Consider the following 12,134-nt stretch of genomic DNA (forward strand, 5'->3'; position numbering starts at 1 on the left):
CTGGATAGGTTTGTAGTAGTTTTCATTGATGATATTTTAGTCTATTCTCGAGATGAAAATGAGCATGCAGAACATTTGAGAATAGTGTTGCAAATTCTGCGTGAAAAGAAGCTTTATGCTAAATTCAGTAAATGTGAATTTTGGCTTCGAGAGGTAGGTTTTCTTGGACATATTGTATCTGCAGAAGGCATCAGGGTAGATCCGAGTAAAATTTCAGCCATTGTCAATTGGAGTACACCGAATAATGTATCTGAAGTTAGAAGTTTCTTGGGATTAGCTGGATATTATCGGAGATTTGTACAGGGGTTTCTATAGCTTCTCCGATTACCCGTTTATTACAAAAAGATGTTAAATTTGAATGGACAGAAAAATGCCAGCAAAGTTTTAACTGATTGAAGAAATTGTTGACGGAAGCACCTGTGTTGGTACAGCCTGAATCGAGTAAGGAATTTATTATTTATAGTGATGCATCATTAAATGGTTTGGGTTGTGTCTTGATGTAAGAAGATAAAGTAATAGCCTATGCTTCAAGACAACTTAAGCCACATGAAAGAAATTACCCGATACATGATCTCGAATTAGCTGCTATTGTATTCGCATTGAAAATATGGCGGCATTATTTATATGGTGAGAAATTTCATATTTATACTGATCATAAAAGTTTGAAGTATTTGATGACTCAGAAGGATTTGAATCTAAGACAACGCAGATGACTTGAATTTATAAAGGATTATGATTTGATTATTGATTACCATCCGGGTAAGGCTAATGTTGTTGCTGATGCTTTGAGCCGAAAATCTCTATTTGCTTTATGAGCTATGAATACCCGGTTGTCACTGGCTGATGATGGTTCAATCATAGTTGAAATGAGAGCGAAATCGATATTTCGTCAACAAATTTATGAAGCTCAGAGAAATTATGAGAAGTTACAGGCTAAACGGGGACATTGTGAATCCGGTAATGATTCAGAATTTCAGACTGGGACTGATGGTTGTTTATTATTCAAAGGCAGAGTATGTGTACCGAAGAATTCCGAGCTTATACAGAAGATTCTACACGAGGCCCACAGCGGTACTATGTCTGTACATCCGGGGAGTAATAAAATGTATAATGACTTGAAAAAGATGTATTGGTGGCCAGGTATGAAACGTGATATCTCTGAATTTGTATCAAAGTGTTTGGTATGTCAACAGGTTAAAGCTGAACATCAAGTGCCTTCGGGGTTACTTCAACCAATCACTATACCGGAATGGAAATGGGAAAGAGTCACTATGGATTTTGTATCTGGGTTACCGATGTCTCCAAAGAAGAAAGATGCCATTTGGGTAATTGTCGATCGATTGACAAAGTCCGCGCACTTTATTCCGGTATGTATGGATTATTCTTTAGATAAATTGGCTGAATTGTATATATCTGAGATTGTCAGACTACATGGAGTGCCAGTCTCCATTATATCAGATAGAGATCCCCGATTTACGTCTCGTTTCTGGGACAAATTGCAAGAAGCTTTGGGTACTCAGTTGCATTTCAGTACTGCATTTCATCCTCAGACAGATGGTCAATCTGAGCGTGTAATTCAGGTATTGGAAGATATGCTCCGATGTTGTGTATTAGAGTTTCAAGGTAATTGGGAAAGGTATCTACCTTTGATTGAATTTGCTTACAATAACAGTTATCAGTCCAATATTAAAATGGCTTCATATGAAGCTTTGTATGGTAGAAAATGTAGAACACCATTATATTGGACAGAGCTAAGTGAAAAGAAGATATACGGGGTTGATTTGATTCGAGAAGCAGAAGAAAAAGTAAGGTTGATTCAGGATAGTCTAAAAGCAGCTTCCGATCGTCAGAAGTCATATGTCGATCTTAAACGAAAAGAGATTGAATTTCAGGTGAGTGATAAAGTATTCTTAAAAGTGTCTCATTGGTAGAAAGTTCTTCGGTTCGGTCGAAAGGGTAAATTGAATCCAAGATTTATCGGACCATATGAAATCATAGAAAGAATTGGACCGGTTGCTTATCGATTGGCTTTACCACCGGAACTCGATAGAATTCATAATGTTTTTCATGTATCTATGCTTCGGCGGTATCGATCAGATCCTTCACATGTTATTACTCCAACAAAAATAGAAATTCAGCCGGATATGACTTATAGTGAAGAGCCGGTTAAAATCTTAGCACGAGAAACAAAGGAGCTTAGAAACAAAAAGGTAAATCTAGTGAAAGTGTTATGGCAAAAGCATGAGATTGAGGAAGCAACATGGAAACCGGAAGAGACAATAAGGAAAAAATACCCGAATCTCTTTACTGGTAAGATTTTTGAGGACGAAAATCCAAAAAGGGGGGAGAGTTGTAATGGCCCAAATTTAAGATTATCGGAACAATGGTTTCGGGACCACAAATCCGATGAGGAAATTTTATTTTTCTTATATTTTTATGGTCTATGATTTCACAAAATGATTTCGTGAAAATTTCGTTTGAAAATTTCGACGTTTGGGCACTCAATTTAGTCCAAAGGACTAAATTGTAAAAAATGCAAAAGTTGAGTTCTACATGTTAGAAGTGCCCAATTATTATGAAATTTTTAAGTGGAGGTCCTTATATGGTAATTAGACCATTGGTAACTTAGTAGACAAAAATGAACATGAGATAAGTAAAATAGAAAATTTTTAAGTTAGGGGCAATTTGGTAATCTAGTAATAAAAATAATTAAAAGGGAAAAAGATGGCAAAAATCATCATCTTCTTCATTAGGACGAAATCAGCAAAGGGGGAAGCCATAGTTAGGGTTTTCAAGCTTCCAAGCTCCATAATCAAGAAGAACGAAACTCGAGGTTAGACAAAGGAAAGAATAAAGTTGAAGACTAAGTTGGTGAATTGGGCTATATTGGTACCGAGGTAAGTTTACGGTAAATAAATACAATATTTTAATAATTATTATTAATTTTGTTAATTTTCAGCAATTATATATTTATTTCATGAATTTATTTGATGATTATCCAAGCATGAAATGATAGAGAATTAAAATTAAAAAGTCCCGTTGGTACATAAGGATAGTATTGGATACAAATGTCATGACATTTGGGTAAAGAGATCCCATGTAAGACCATGTCTGGGACATGGCATTGGCATCCTTGAGGTCATGAGAGGTCCCATGTAAGACCATGTCTGGGACATGGCATTGGCATTCTTGAGATCATGAGAGGTCCATGTAAGACCATGTCTGGGACATGGCGTTGGCACCTTGATGAGAGGTCCCCTATAAGACCATGTCTGGGACATGGCATGGGCACCGATATGAGAACATCCCATGTAAGACCATGTCTGGGACATGGCTTTGGCATGTTATGATCAGAAGATACCCGAGTATCCTTATTATTCCAATGTGGTTCAACGGGGCTATTAAACGAATCAGGTACATGAAAGTTCAGTTAAAGATAAGAAATGGCAAGCTCAGGTGAGTTATAGGAGTTAAGAATTTATTATATTAACATTTGATATTCAATGATGCAGCAAGAGAAGAGTAAGTTATGAACACAAGTATATTAAGTAATCAAGCAAGAGAACTAGTATGAAATTAACTAAAGAGTAAACTAGAGATATAGACACTTGAGTTTAATTATTTGTGTTAAATATTGTTATTTATTTGCTAGTAAACTTACTAAGCTTTATGCTTACGTCTTTTATTTCTCTTTCTCTTATAGCATTGCAAGACTACTTCAAGGATCCTAAAGAAGTCGGAGATCGTCCACACTATCAAGAAAAACTACTCGGTATTTTATGATGAAACATGTTTAAGTTATGGCATGTATAGGGATTTAGTTATTTTGTATGTTTGTAATTATGATTTTGCTATAGAAAGATGTGTAAGTATTTGATGATGAATGGTTGTTTAAATGGTCAAGGATGGAGACATTTGTGGTTATAAGAGTTTAAGTGATATATTATGCATGGAAACCATGAAAGAGGTAAAATTTTGCAAAGAAATAGAATTCAGGCTGCACAGTGACGCGACTTTGAAAAATCACCTAAGATAGTATAAAATGAATTAGAGGGTGAATGATATATGGAATTAAATCTTGTTGAGTACATTTTCATGGAAAAATAACGGTTTAGCAAAAAGAATTTTATATTTTGAGATATATGAATTTTAGTGAGACAGTGTCAGAACTGTTTTTGGAGTCCCCTGTTCTGAGTTTAGAAAATCACTAAAAATGGTAAAAAAATAGTTATGAGTTGTATTTTATATGTATGGAATCCTTATTGAGTCTATTTTCTGTAGAAATAAGTGGTAGCATTATATAAAAATCCCAGAATGAGAAATTTTATTTTTAGTGACAAGAGGTCAGAGTAGTCAATTGGGGAAACAGAGGAGACTTTAACTAATAAACTGTACTAATTGGCTAAGCCAAAAATTCTAAAGATTTTATGGTAGGAAGATATATGAGTCTAGTTTCAGGGAAAATTTACAGAGTTAAATTTCGAGTTCCGTATCTCGAGTTATAATTAATTTAGTAACTACTGCGCGATTGGATAGATTGCTGTAAATAGTGAAATTAATTTTCAAAACAAGTTTTTTATGCTTCAAATTAGTAAGATAAGATAAGTAATGCCTCGTGCTCGACTCCGGCAACGGTCTCGGGTAAGGGGTGTTACAAATTAATGTAAAAAGTTAAATATGAAGCGGTTAGATTCAGGTTTAGTTTTCTTAAATTGAGACAGACTTGGGAAAAAAATAAACTTATTGTTCAGGCCGGGTTGGGTCCAAACTTAAAATTTTTTGTCTAAGTGCAATAGTGTGTACTTAATTTGTTGCTTTATTTATTGTTATAAATTAATTTTATCATTAATTTTTCTAGACATGTGTAACTTTTTTACACTTTTTTTTTTGTTAAAATGTTTACATATATTATCAATTAATACATTTAATCCAATATTATTATTAAAAATAATATATCTATTAATCTTAATTTGAAAACTCTACATGTCTTTTGTTGGAAGCTTTTTTTGTTACTTATCCTTTATCTTATTTATCCAAGTTTATTTTATAAGCAGTTGAAAAAAAATTTAGTTGATTTATTTTTTATGTAAATTTTATAATTCATGATAAAATTTATTTGATAAAAAATTATAAAAATGTGAAAAATAATAAGTAAATAAGTTAGAATGTACTTCAAATCTTTGTACTAATTCTACATTTGAAATTTAGTTTTCGGATATTAATTTTCTTTAAAGCTCTACTTTTCATATTTAAAAATTTGTATTCAATTTGTTAACACTATTAAAATTATTATATTAAATTTAATTTTATTGTAACATTATTTTTTTGTCATGTAGGGGTGTAGTTAGGGTGCTGGCAGGGGACTCGACTTCCTCTAAAATGATTTTTTTTATTTAAGTCTTTTAAAATTTTAAATTAATAAAGATAAAATTACAATTTGACCTATCCTATCAATAGTAAAAATTTATTTTAATCTTTTAAAAATAATAAAGACATAAACTATTAAAAGTATAAAATTACATTTTTATTATTACAAAAATTATAATTTAATTTCAGTCTTCTAAAAAATTTTCCAACTTCACTCTTGTTGATAAGCAATTATCACATTAACATTTTTATTTTAAAATATCACATTAACAAATTTAACTTACATAATTTAAAAAAAAAAACACTTTCATTCGATATCCCGCTATTTTGTTCGGGAATAGCATTAAAGAACTTCAACGCCCACATTTAATATTTGAAGAGTACCAATATGTCACTCTACCATTTGGAAAATCATGCGAGAAAACCAATAGTTTACAATGAAAGAAACTGAAGAAATCACAGTAAAAAGTAGCATTAATTTCAACCACTTAGTGATGAATATTACAGACATTGATTAAATAACCAAAAGGTTTATGACCCAATTCAGATTTTACAGTGTATTTTGCTAAATAACCATTGAAAATCCCGATTTAAAAAAAAAACTTATAATCGGCCATTGGAAACCTGATCAAAAGCTATAATCTGGTTTTGGAAATAAGCTGGTAAGAGGCTTCGGACCATTATCTCTTAAACTCCCTTTAACTTCAGCTTCTTTTTCGTCTTCTTCACCCTCAAAAGCTGGGTGGCTAAGAATACTGTTAAGCAACTGCGTTCCTCTCAAAGCATTGGTTAATGGCAGATGACCCTCGGGTGTTTCATCGTTGAGTTCCCATGTAAACTCATTAGGGAAAGCTCTGTAATTGTATTGTTCAATTTCAGTGTCGAGCTTCTTCATCCACCCCACTTTGATGAAGAATTTGGTGAAGTCCTTGTTGGCTTTTTGCCACAACCTTTTCTGCACACTGTAACCGAACTTGTTGTTGCTGTACTGTTTCCAGAGCTCGTCAATAGCTTTGAGGTCAGCTTCGGAGATGAACTGGACCTCGGAGAAGAAGACATATCGGCGCTTCTGAGCTGCTTCACCGGCTAGAACTATGAGCAAGCGGCGTGTCTCTTCGTCGGCTTGGAAGAAGTTCTGAGTGGAAAGGTGGTGTTTGAGGGTGTCAAAAGAGATAGGGTTGGTAGTGGTGGGGGTGGAGGAGGAAGTTGTAGGAGAAAGAGAGAAAGTGGTGGTCGTGGAAGAGGTTGTGGTGGTGGTGGAGGATGAGGAGGAGGAGGGGGAGGGGTGGAGGAAAAGGGAGGAAGGTGGAAGGTGGAAGGATTCTGAGTTGGAGAGGCGTTTGAGGAAAGAATATTGGTGGTGAAGGGATGCTAGAGAGTGGGTGGTCATGGTTTGGGTTTGTGGTGGGAATAGTGTGACAATGGCGAAAGGTAAAGAGAGAAAAGGCAGGTGTGATTGGGCTTAGATAAGATACGAGTGAGGGAGGGAAAGACAAGACAAGACCAATATCGGGAGGATTTGGGAGTATTTCAATGCTGGATTCTGATTGGCCACCTTTGGCTCAGATTATATCTTTTTATCTCTCTCCTTCCAAATGAATCTACTTTCTGCCTTTTTTTTACGTGTCAAAAGAGATACCTTTCTATTTTTATTCTGTATCCGTAGGTGAAAGATAAATAATATAAAAATTTTGTATTAAAGAATAAGATTGTGTTTTATTTTTATTTTTTAAAATAAATTAATTTTTTTTAAAAACTACATATCCAGTCCCAACTTCTTAAATTTCATTCCCTAATATCTGTTTTGAACGGTCCAATTATTCAATATAAAAAACATTGTGTTATATTAGTATGGTTAATTGTTATATATGCTTAATTTTGAGTCCTAAAAAAAAGGGGGCCGGTTTCATTTTTATATTTTGCAGCTAATTTTTCTCCAAATTTTGCTCCCAAATGATGTCATCACCTTAGAAATAGTTTTAGTTGTTGGCGTGTTTTTCTGTTGTCCTTTCAATGCCAACTGATTTTCTTAATAATTTTGTTGCTATACAATATTTGTTATTTGGTCCCTAAGGAACTTAAATAATTCTTTGCTCACTCATGGATTGATCCGACTTTCCCGGCCACCCTCGTTTTCAGTCGGTTGTGAAACTCAAACGTATATTTTAGTTTTACCGGCATAGCTATTATCGTAATGGACAGAGTAGAGATAAACACGGTTTTCGAAATGTTTGACAAGAATGGAGATGGACAAATTTCAAGGAAAGAGATGAGCGAGTGCAGAACTTTGGTATCTATATCCCCGAAGAAGATTTATCTCAAATGATTGAAAAGGTTGATCTCAACGGTGATAATTGTGTTGATATTGATGAGTTTAGTGAATTATATCGATCCCTTATGGGTGATAAGGATGAAGAGGAAGATATGAAGGAAGCATTCAATGTTTTTGACCAGAATGGAGATGGGTATATTTCTGTTGATGAATTGAGATTTGTTTTGGTTTCACTTGGACAACAAAAGCGAACTGTTGATGATTGCAAGAGGATGATAACGAAAGTGGATGTGGATGTTGACGGTAGGGTCAATTTTATGGAATTCATGCAAATGATGAAAGGAGGTGGCGGTTTCAGTGCTTTGGTTTATAGACATTCTTCCACAAATCAATATTGATGTGGGCAATCAAAATAATCTTTTAATTTTGCCTCTTAGTTGCATTGCATTGATTCAACCTAAAGTGTGCAAATATACATCCAATGAGTTACTCTCAGTTGTCAAATGGTAGCATCACAAACATGGAGAAAGTATGGGGAAAAAGTGTCCCATGGAGAGGTGGAAAATCTTTTCACCAAGTATATGAAATGGTAGTATGAATTTCTCTTCTTTTTTTTTTTGGTTTTTTTTCTTTTCTTTTAAGGTATTTGGTATGGAAAATAGTGGTATCATTGTTTGTTTGTCTAATACTTTCATGGTTGATATCACTTTGGTTCGGTTTTAAAAAGAAACGGTTATAAATATTTTATTATTTTAACTTATAATTTTTATAGAAATTAATTGTTATTAATTAGAGGTGATAAGACGATATTAAAGGTGACAATACAAATATCAAGTTGTGGTATATTTACCAAGTGTTAACCTTTCTCAAAATTATTCTAGATTTAAATAATCATTGTAATAAAAAAAAAGGTGATAATACAAATTAAAATAGACAAAGCCTTATCATATTAACTAATATATAATTTATAGTTAAGCTATTTTTTAACTAGTTGGTGCCATTTGGTTCACTTACGTCAAATTCATTCAAATAACGTAAATTTTTATTTATGCTACACTTAAAATTTTAGTTGAGTTGGTGTCTCGAATCAATTAGATATCAACTCAGTTAAAAAACAAATAAAAAGTCCTTCTTTTACAAAGCAAATTATATTATTATGAATTTTTTTTATCTTTTTGTCTTTTTATATAAAATCAATAAAAATTTTGTAAAATGTAATTAAGACCTTATGGTTTTTTCTTATATCAATTTTTATTAAGTATATTTTTTACTTAAATTTTTGGACTCGCTTAGTAGATGTGTCATAGTCTAGTTTTTAATATGCAATGTATGGTAATTTAGACAATTTATTTTAACATTAATTTTGTTTTTATTATATCTGTTTTTTTTATACAATGCCTAAAATTATCCATAGCCCCTCCCAACCCTTGAATAGAAGCATAATGCGCTTCAGCACACTCGACCCTACGATCTCCTGCATTGACAAAAATGCTGACATCAATCGAATTAATACTCAATCAACAATTTAGATTTTTTTTTCAATATAAAAACTAGTTTTCACACATAAAACAATATATATGGTGGAAATTTTTTATTTAATTAAAGTTCACAGTTCCTGGGTTCATCTTATTACTTTTCCTCCCTATTACTGAGAGAAGATAGTTGTTCCACAAAGCCATCTAAAGCCTTATAAGAACTTCCACCTTCTGTAATGGAGTCCAGTGCAGTCTTCCTTAACTTCTTGGTCCGAATCCTCTCAGGCATGTTCATGGTCAAGGAACCAGACAAGGTTCGAGCCAGTTTGGATGCATTAGGGACAGACTCTAAACCCTCACAAACTCGAACCGCAACTCCTAATTCATCAACCAACAGCGCGGTATTATGGAAATGATCAGCTTGCATGGGCCATGCAAGCAATAGAACCCCGGCAAAGATGCCTTCGAGTGCAGAATTCCACCCACAATGAGTCAAATACGAACCAACCGCAGGGTGGCCAAGGATAGCCAATTGGGGTGCCCAGCCTTTGATCACAACACCCCTCTCTGCAACACGATCTTCGAACCCTGGTGGAACCACGTTTCGATCATCATCATCAACAATTCCCAGTCCTTTCATTGGTTCCTTTACAACCCAAATGAAACGAACCATACTTTCTTCTAACGCTGAAGCGACTGCCTCCATTTGTTGCTTCGTCAATGTTATCTGTGTTCCAAATGCGACATATACCACTGATTTGTCAACTTTCTTACAAGAATCAAGCCACGACATAACTTGATATTGTTCTTCCCCAATGGAACTTAGTCTACCTTTAATGGGGAGCAAAGGACCAACAGCCCATAAACGGTCGTGTTCGGTTAATTCTTCTTTTATGAGCTTCAGCTTTTGATTGTCTATCTCATTAAACGAGTTGAAGACCAAACCCCAGCTCTGAATACAACCGAGATGCAGTTTCCTATAACAATCAGGCATGGAATCAAGATCATTCACCCACCAAGAAGACACTGCATGAGCATTGGTGACGACGAAACATACATTCGGGACCCCAAGACGGGAAGCTAACAAAAGAGTCCAAGAACAAAGCAACATGTCGGAAACAATGGCGGTAGGAGGCAAAACATGATTTTCAAACCAGTTAACTAAAGGATCTTGGAGCTTACTCAAGGCAGCAGCAAAATCTGGGACAAAAGATATGTCAACGTCTTGCATGTTTTCGACACCATGAGGGATTGAAGAGTGGGAAGGGAAAGGAAGGACCAAGGTTTGAAGATTGGAAGAAGAATGTAAAGAGAGGAGCGAGTTGAGATAATGAAGGTTTTTGGGTGTGACCATGATCGTCACTGTTAAGCCACGAAGGAGGATTTGGTGGGCTAAATCCATAAGGGGAAAAATATGTCCCGATGCTGGGAATGGGATCATTAGAACGTGGACTCCATTGCTGAAGTTTGTCATTGCTTCTTTTCTTTTTCTTTCACTTCCTTTCTTGCTTTTCTTGCTCTCGTAGTCGTAGTCTGATTTGTGCCATAATTTATATGCAAACTTTTCTTTTTATTAATATATAATAGGTTTGTATTTGATATAAAAGTTATACATACTGATTTAAATTTGTTTTTAAAATTTAATACAATGTGTATTTTTATTTATAATCTTTTTAATCTTTAAATAAAACTCGATTGAGTTTTAGCTCAATTAGCATCGACATTGTTGCTAGTAGAGGAGGACATGGGTTTGAGTGCGTATTATCCTCCTATTTAAGAGTTGAGAAAGGGTTATGGGTAGTTTTAAAATGTTTAGCAAATGTTAGTTTCGTATTTGAAAATAACTTTTATGAAATATTTTTAAAAAATCTGTCAAATAACAGAAAATATTTTACACAGATTCATCAAACACCAAAAAAATATTAAATTTTTTAGAAAAATAAGTCATTTTCTAGAATTCATTTCCAATAAAACAAACGACGCTAATATTAATACTAATACTTAAATCATGTATATAAATAACTGGGGAATATTCCAAATCTGTTAAAATTGTTAGTAGATGAAGATGCTTCTCAATAAATTCCAAACTTCGTAAACAGAGGAAAGACAACTTCAATTGATTTGTTCAAGTGTTTCGTCATTTTCACCAAAGCCAAATTAATTAGCAATAGCATTGATTTATTTTGTTCTTAATTAGTATTTGTTAGTCAACGAGTGTTTTGCTTTTATTATTATATTATTTAAAAAATATTAGTTATATATGGTATTATTTTCATTTAAAATATTAAACATGTTGAATAAATTTGTCAACTAATATGTTTAATATATCAACTAAATTTCAGAAATGTCTTGAAAACAACCATTGGCTCTTAATTTCTTGGCGTAGCTGTTTAATGGAATAAATTTTTATTGTTTAATTAATATATTTATCTAACTCGATTAACAATTTGTCCTAGTCTCATGCACACACACGTACTAATTTTTGACTTTGCACACGATATATACATTAAAAAAGTTAAGTTGGAATCTTTAGTTTTTACATTATTAAAAAAGAACCAAAGATAAAGACCACAAAAAAAATTGGGCACGAAAAATAATCGAATGAAAAGACTCAATTTAAATGTAAAATCACAAATATTAATTTAAATTCACTGAAGCTATGGAAGGGGTGTGAAGTGTGATTAGAATGAAACAGTTTAAATTGTACATGGTGCAATCCATCTATAGAAATGATGATTTGAGGGATTTGAAGCTCTACTTTAGTAGAGTTTAGATTCTGTATGTTGTGTGGAGGTTTTTATATAGGGAGATTAATTATACGTGGATCTCAGTAATTGAATTTTTTTTTATGAGTGTAATGTTGGTTGATTATCAGGTCAACATATATTATTCGAGGATCATGTGAGCTCACTTGATATGATAATGTGTTTAGGTGTTTAGATGAAGTGTAATATTTCCTAGGTGAAGTGGAGAAATTGAATTTCGCTACATTTTTTATAATTGTTAAATGATTAGACAAG

At 33.4% G+C, this 12,134-nt stretch overlaps 2 protein-coding genes and 1 pseudogene across 2 annotated transcripts; 1 reads left to right on the forward strand and 2 right to left on the reverse strand.

Annotated features, from left to right (window-relative positions):
• Window positions 1–5,815: 5,815 nt before the first annotated feature.
• On the reverse strand, window positions 5,816–6,915 carry LOC107890537 (tetrapyrrole-binding protein, chloroplastic). The gene has a single exon (XM_016815019.2). The coding sequence runs from the start codon at window positions 6,755–6,757 to the stop codon at window positions 5,996–5,998; it is 762 nt and encodes a 253-aa protein (XP_016670508.1). The 5' UTR covers window positions 6,758–6,915; the 3' UTR covers window positions 5,816–5,995.
• Window positions 6,916–7,462: 547 nt separating this feature from the next.
• Window positions 7,463–8,329, forward strand: LOC107892824 (calmodulin-like protein 7; annotated as a pseudogene).
• A 714-nt stretch (window positions 8,330–9,043) lies between these two features.
• LOC107890539 (flavonol 7-O-rhamnosyltransferase) lies at window positions 9,044–10,663 on the reverse strand. The gene is made up of 2 exons (XM_016815020.2): window positions 10,297–10,663; window positions 9,044–10,194 (listed from the first exon to the last, which is right to left on the reverse strand). Exons 1-2 carry the CDS (start codon window positions 10,586–10,588, stop codon window positions 9,269–9,271), a joined length of 1,218 nt encoding a protein of 405 aa, XP_016670509.1. The 5' UTR covers window positions 10,589–10,663; the 3' UTR covers window positions 9,044–9,268.
• Window positions 10,664–12,134: the final 1,471 nt, after the last annotated feature.

The sequence above is a fragment of the Gossypium hirsutum genome, chromosome D09 (genome assembly GCF_007990345.1).
Source record: "Gossypium hirsutum isolate 1008001.06 chromosome D09, Gossypium_hirsutum_v2.1, whole genome shotgun sequence".
Classification (NCBI taxonomy): Eukaryota; Viridiplantae; Streptophyta; class Magnoliopsida; order Malvales; family Malvaceae; genus Gossypium; species Gossypium hirsutum.

Coding starts and splice junctions, on each gene's coding strand:
- LOC107890537 (XM_016815019.2), bottom strand. CDS start 6,757: ATGACCACCCACTCTCTAGCATCCCTTCACCACCAATATTCTTTCCTC.
- LOC107890539 (XM_016815020.2), bottom strand. CDS start 10,588: ATGACAAACTTCAGCAATGGAGTCCACGTTCTAATGATCCCATTCCCA. Junction 10,195..10,296: donor AGATTTTGCTGCTGCCTTGA/GTAAGCTCCAAG, acceptor CTCTTTTGTTAG/CTTCCCGTCTTGGGGTCCCG.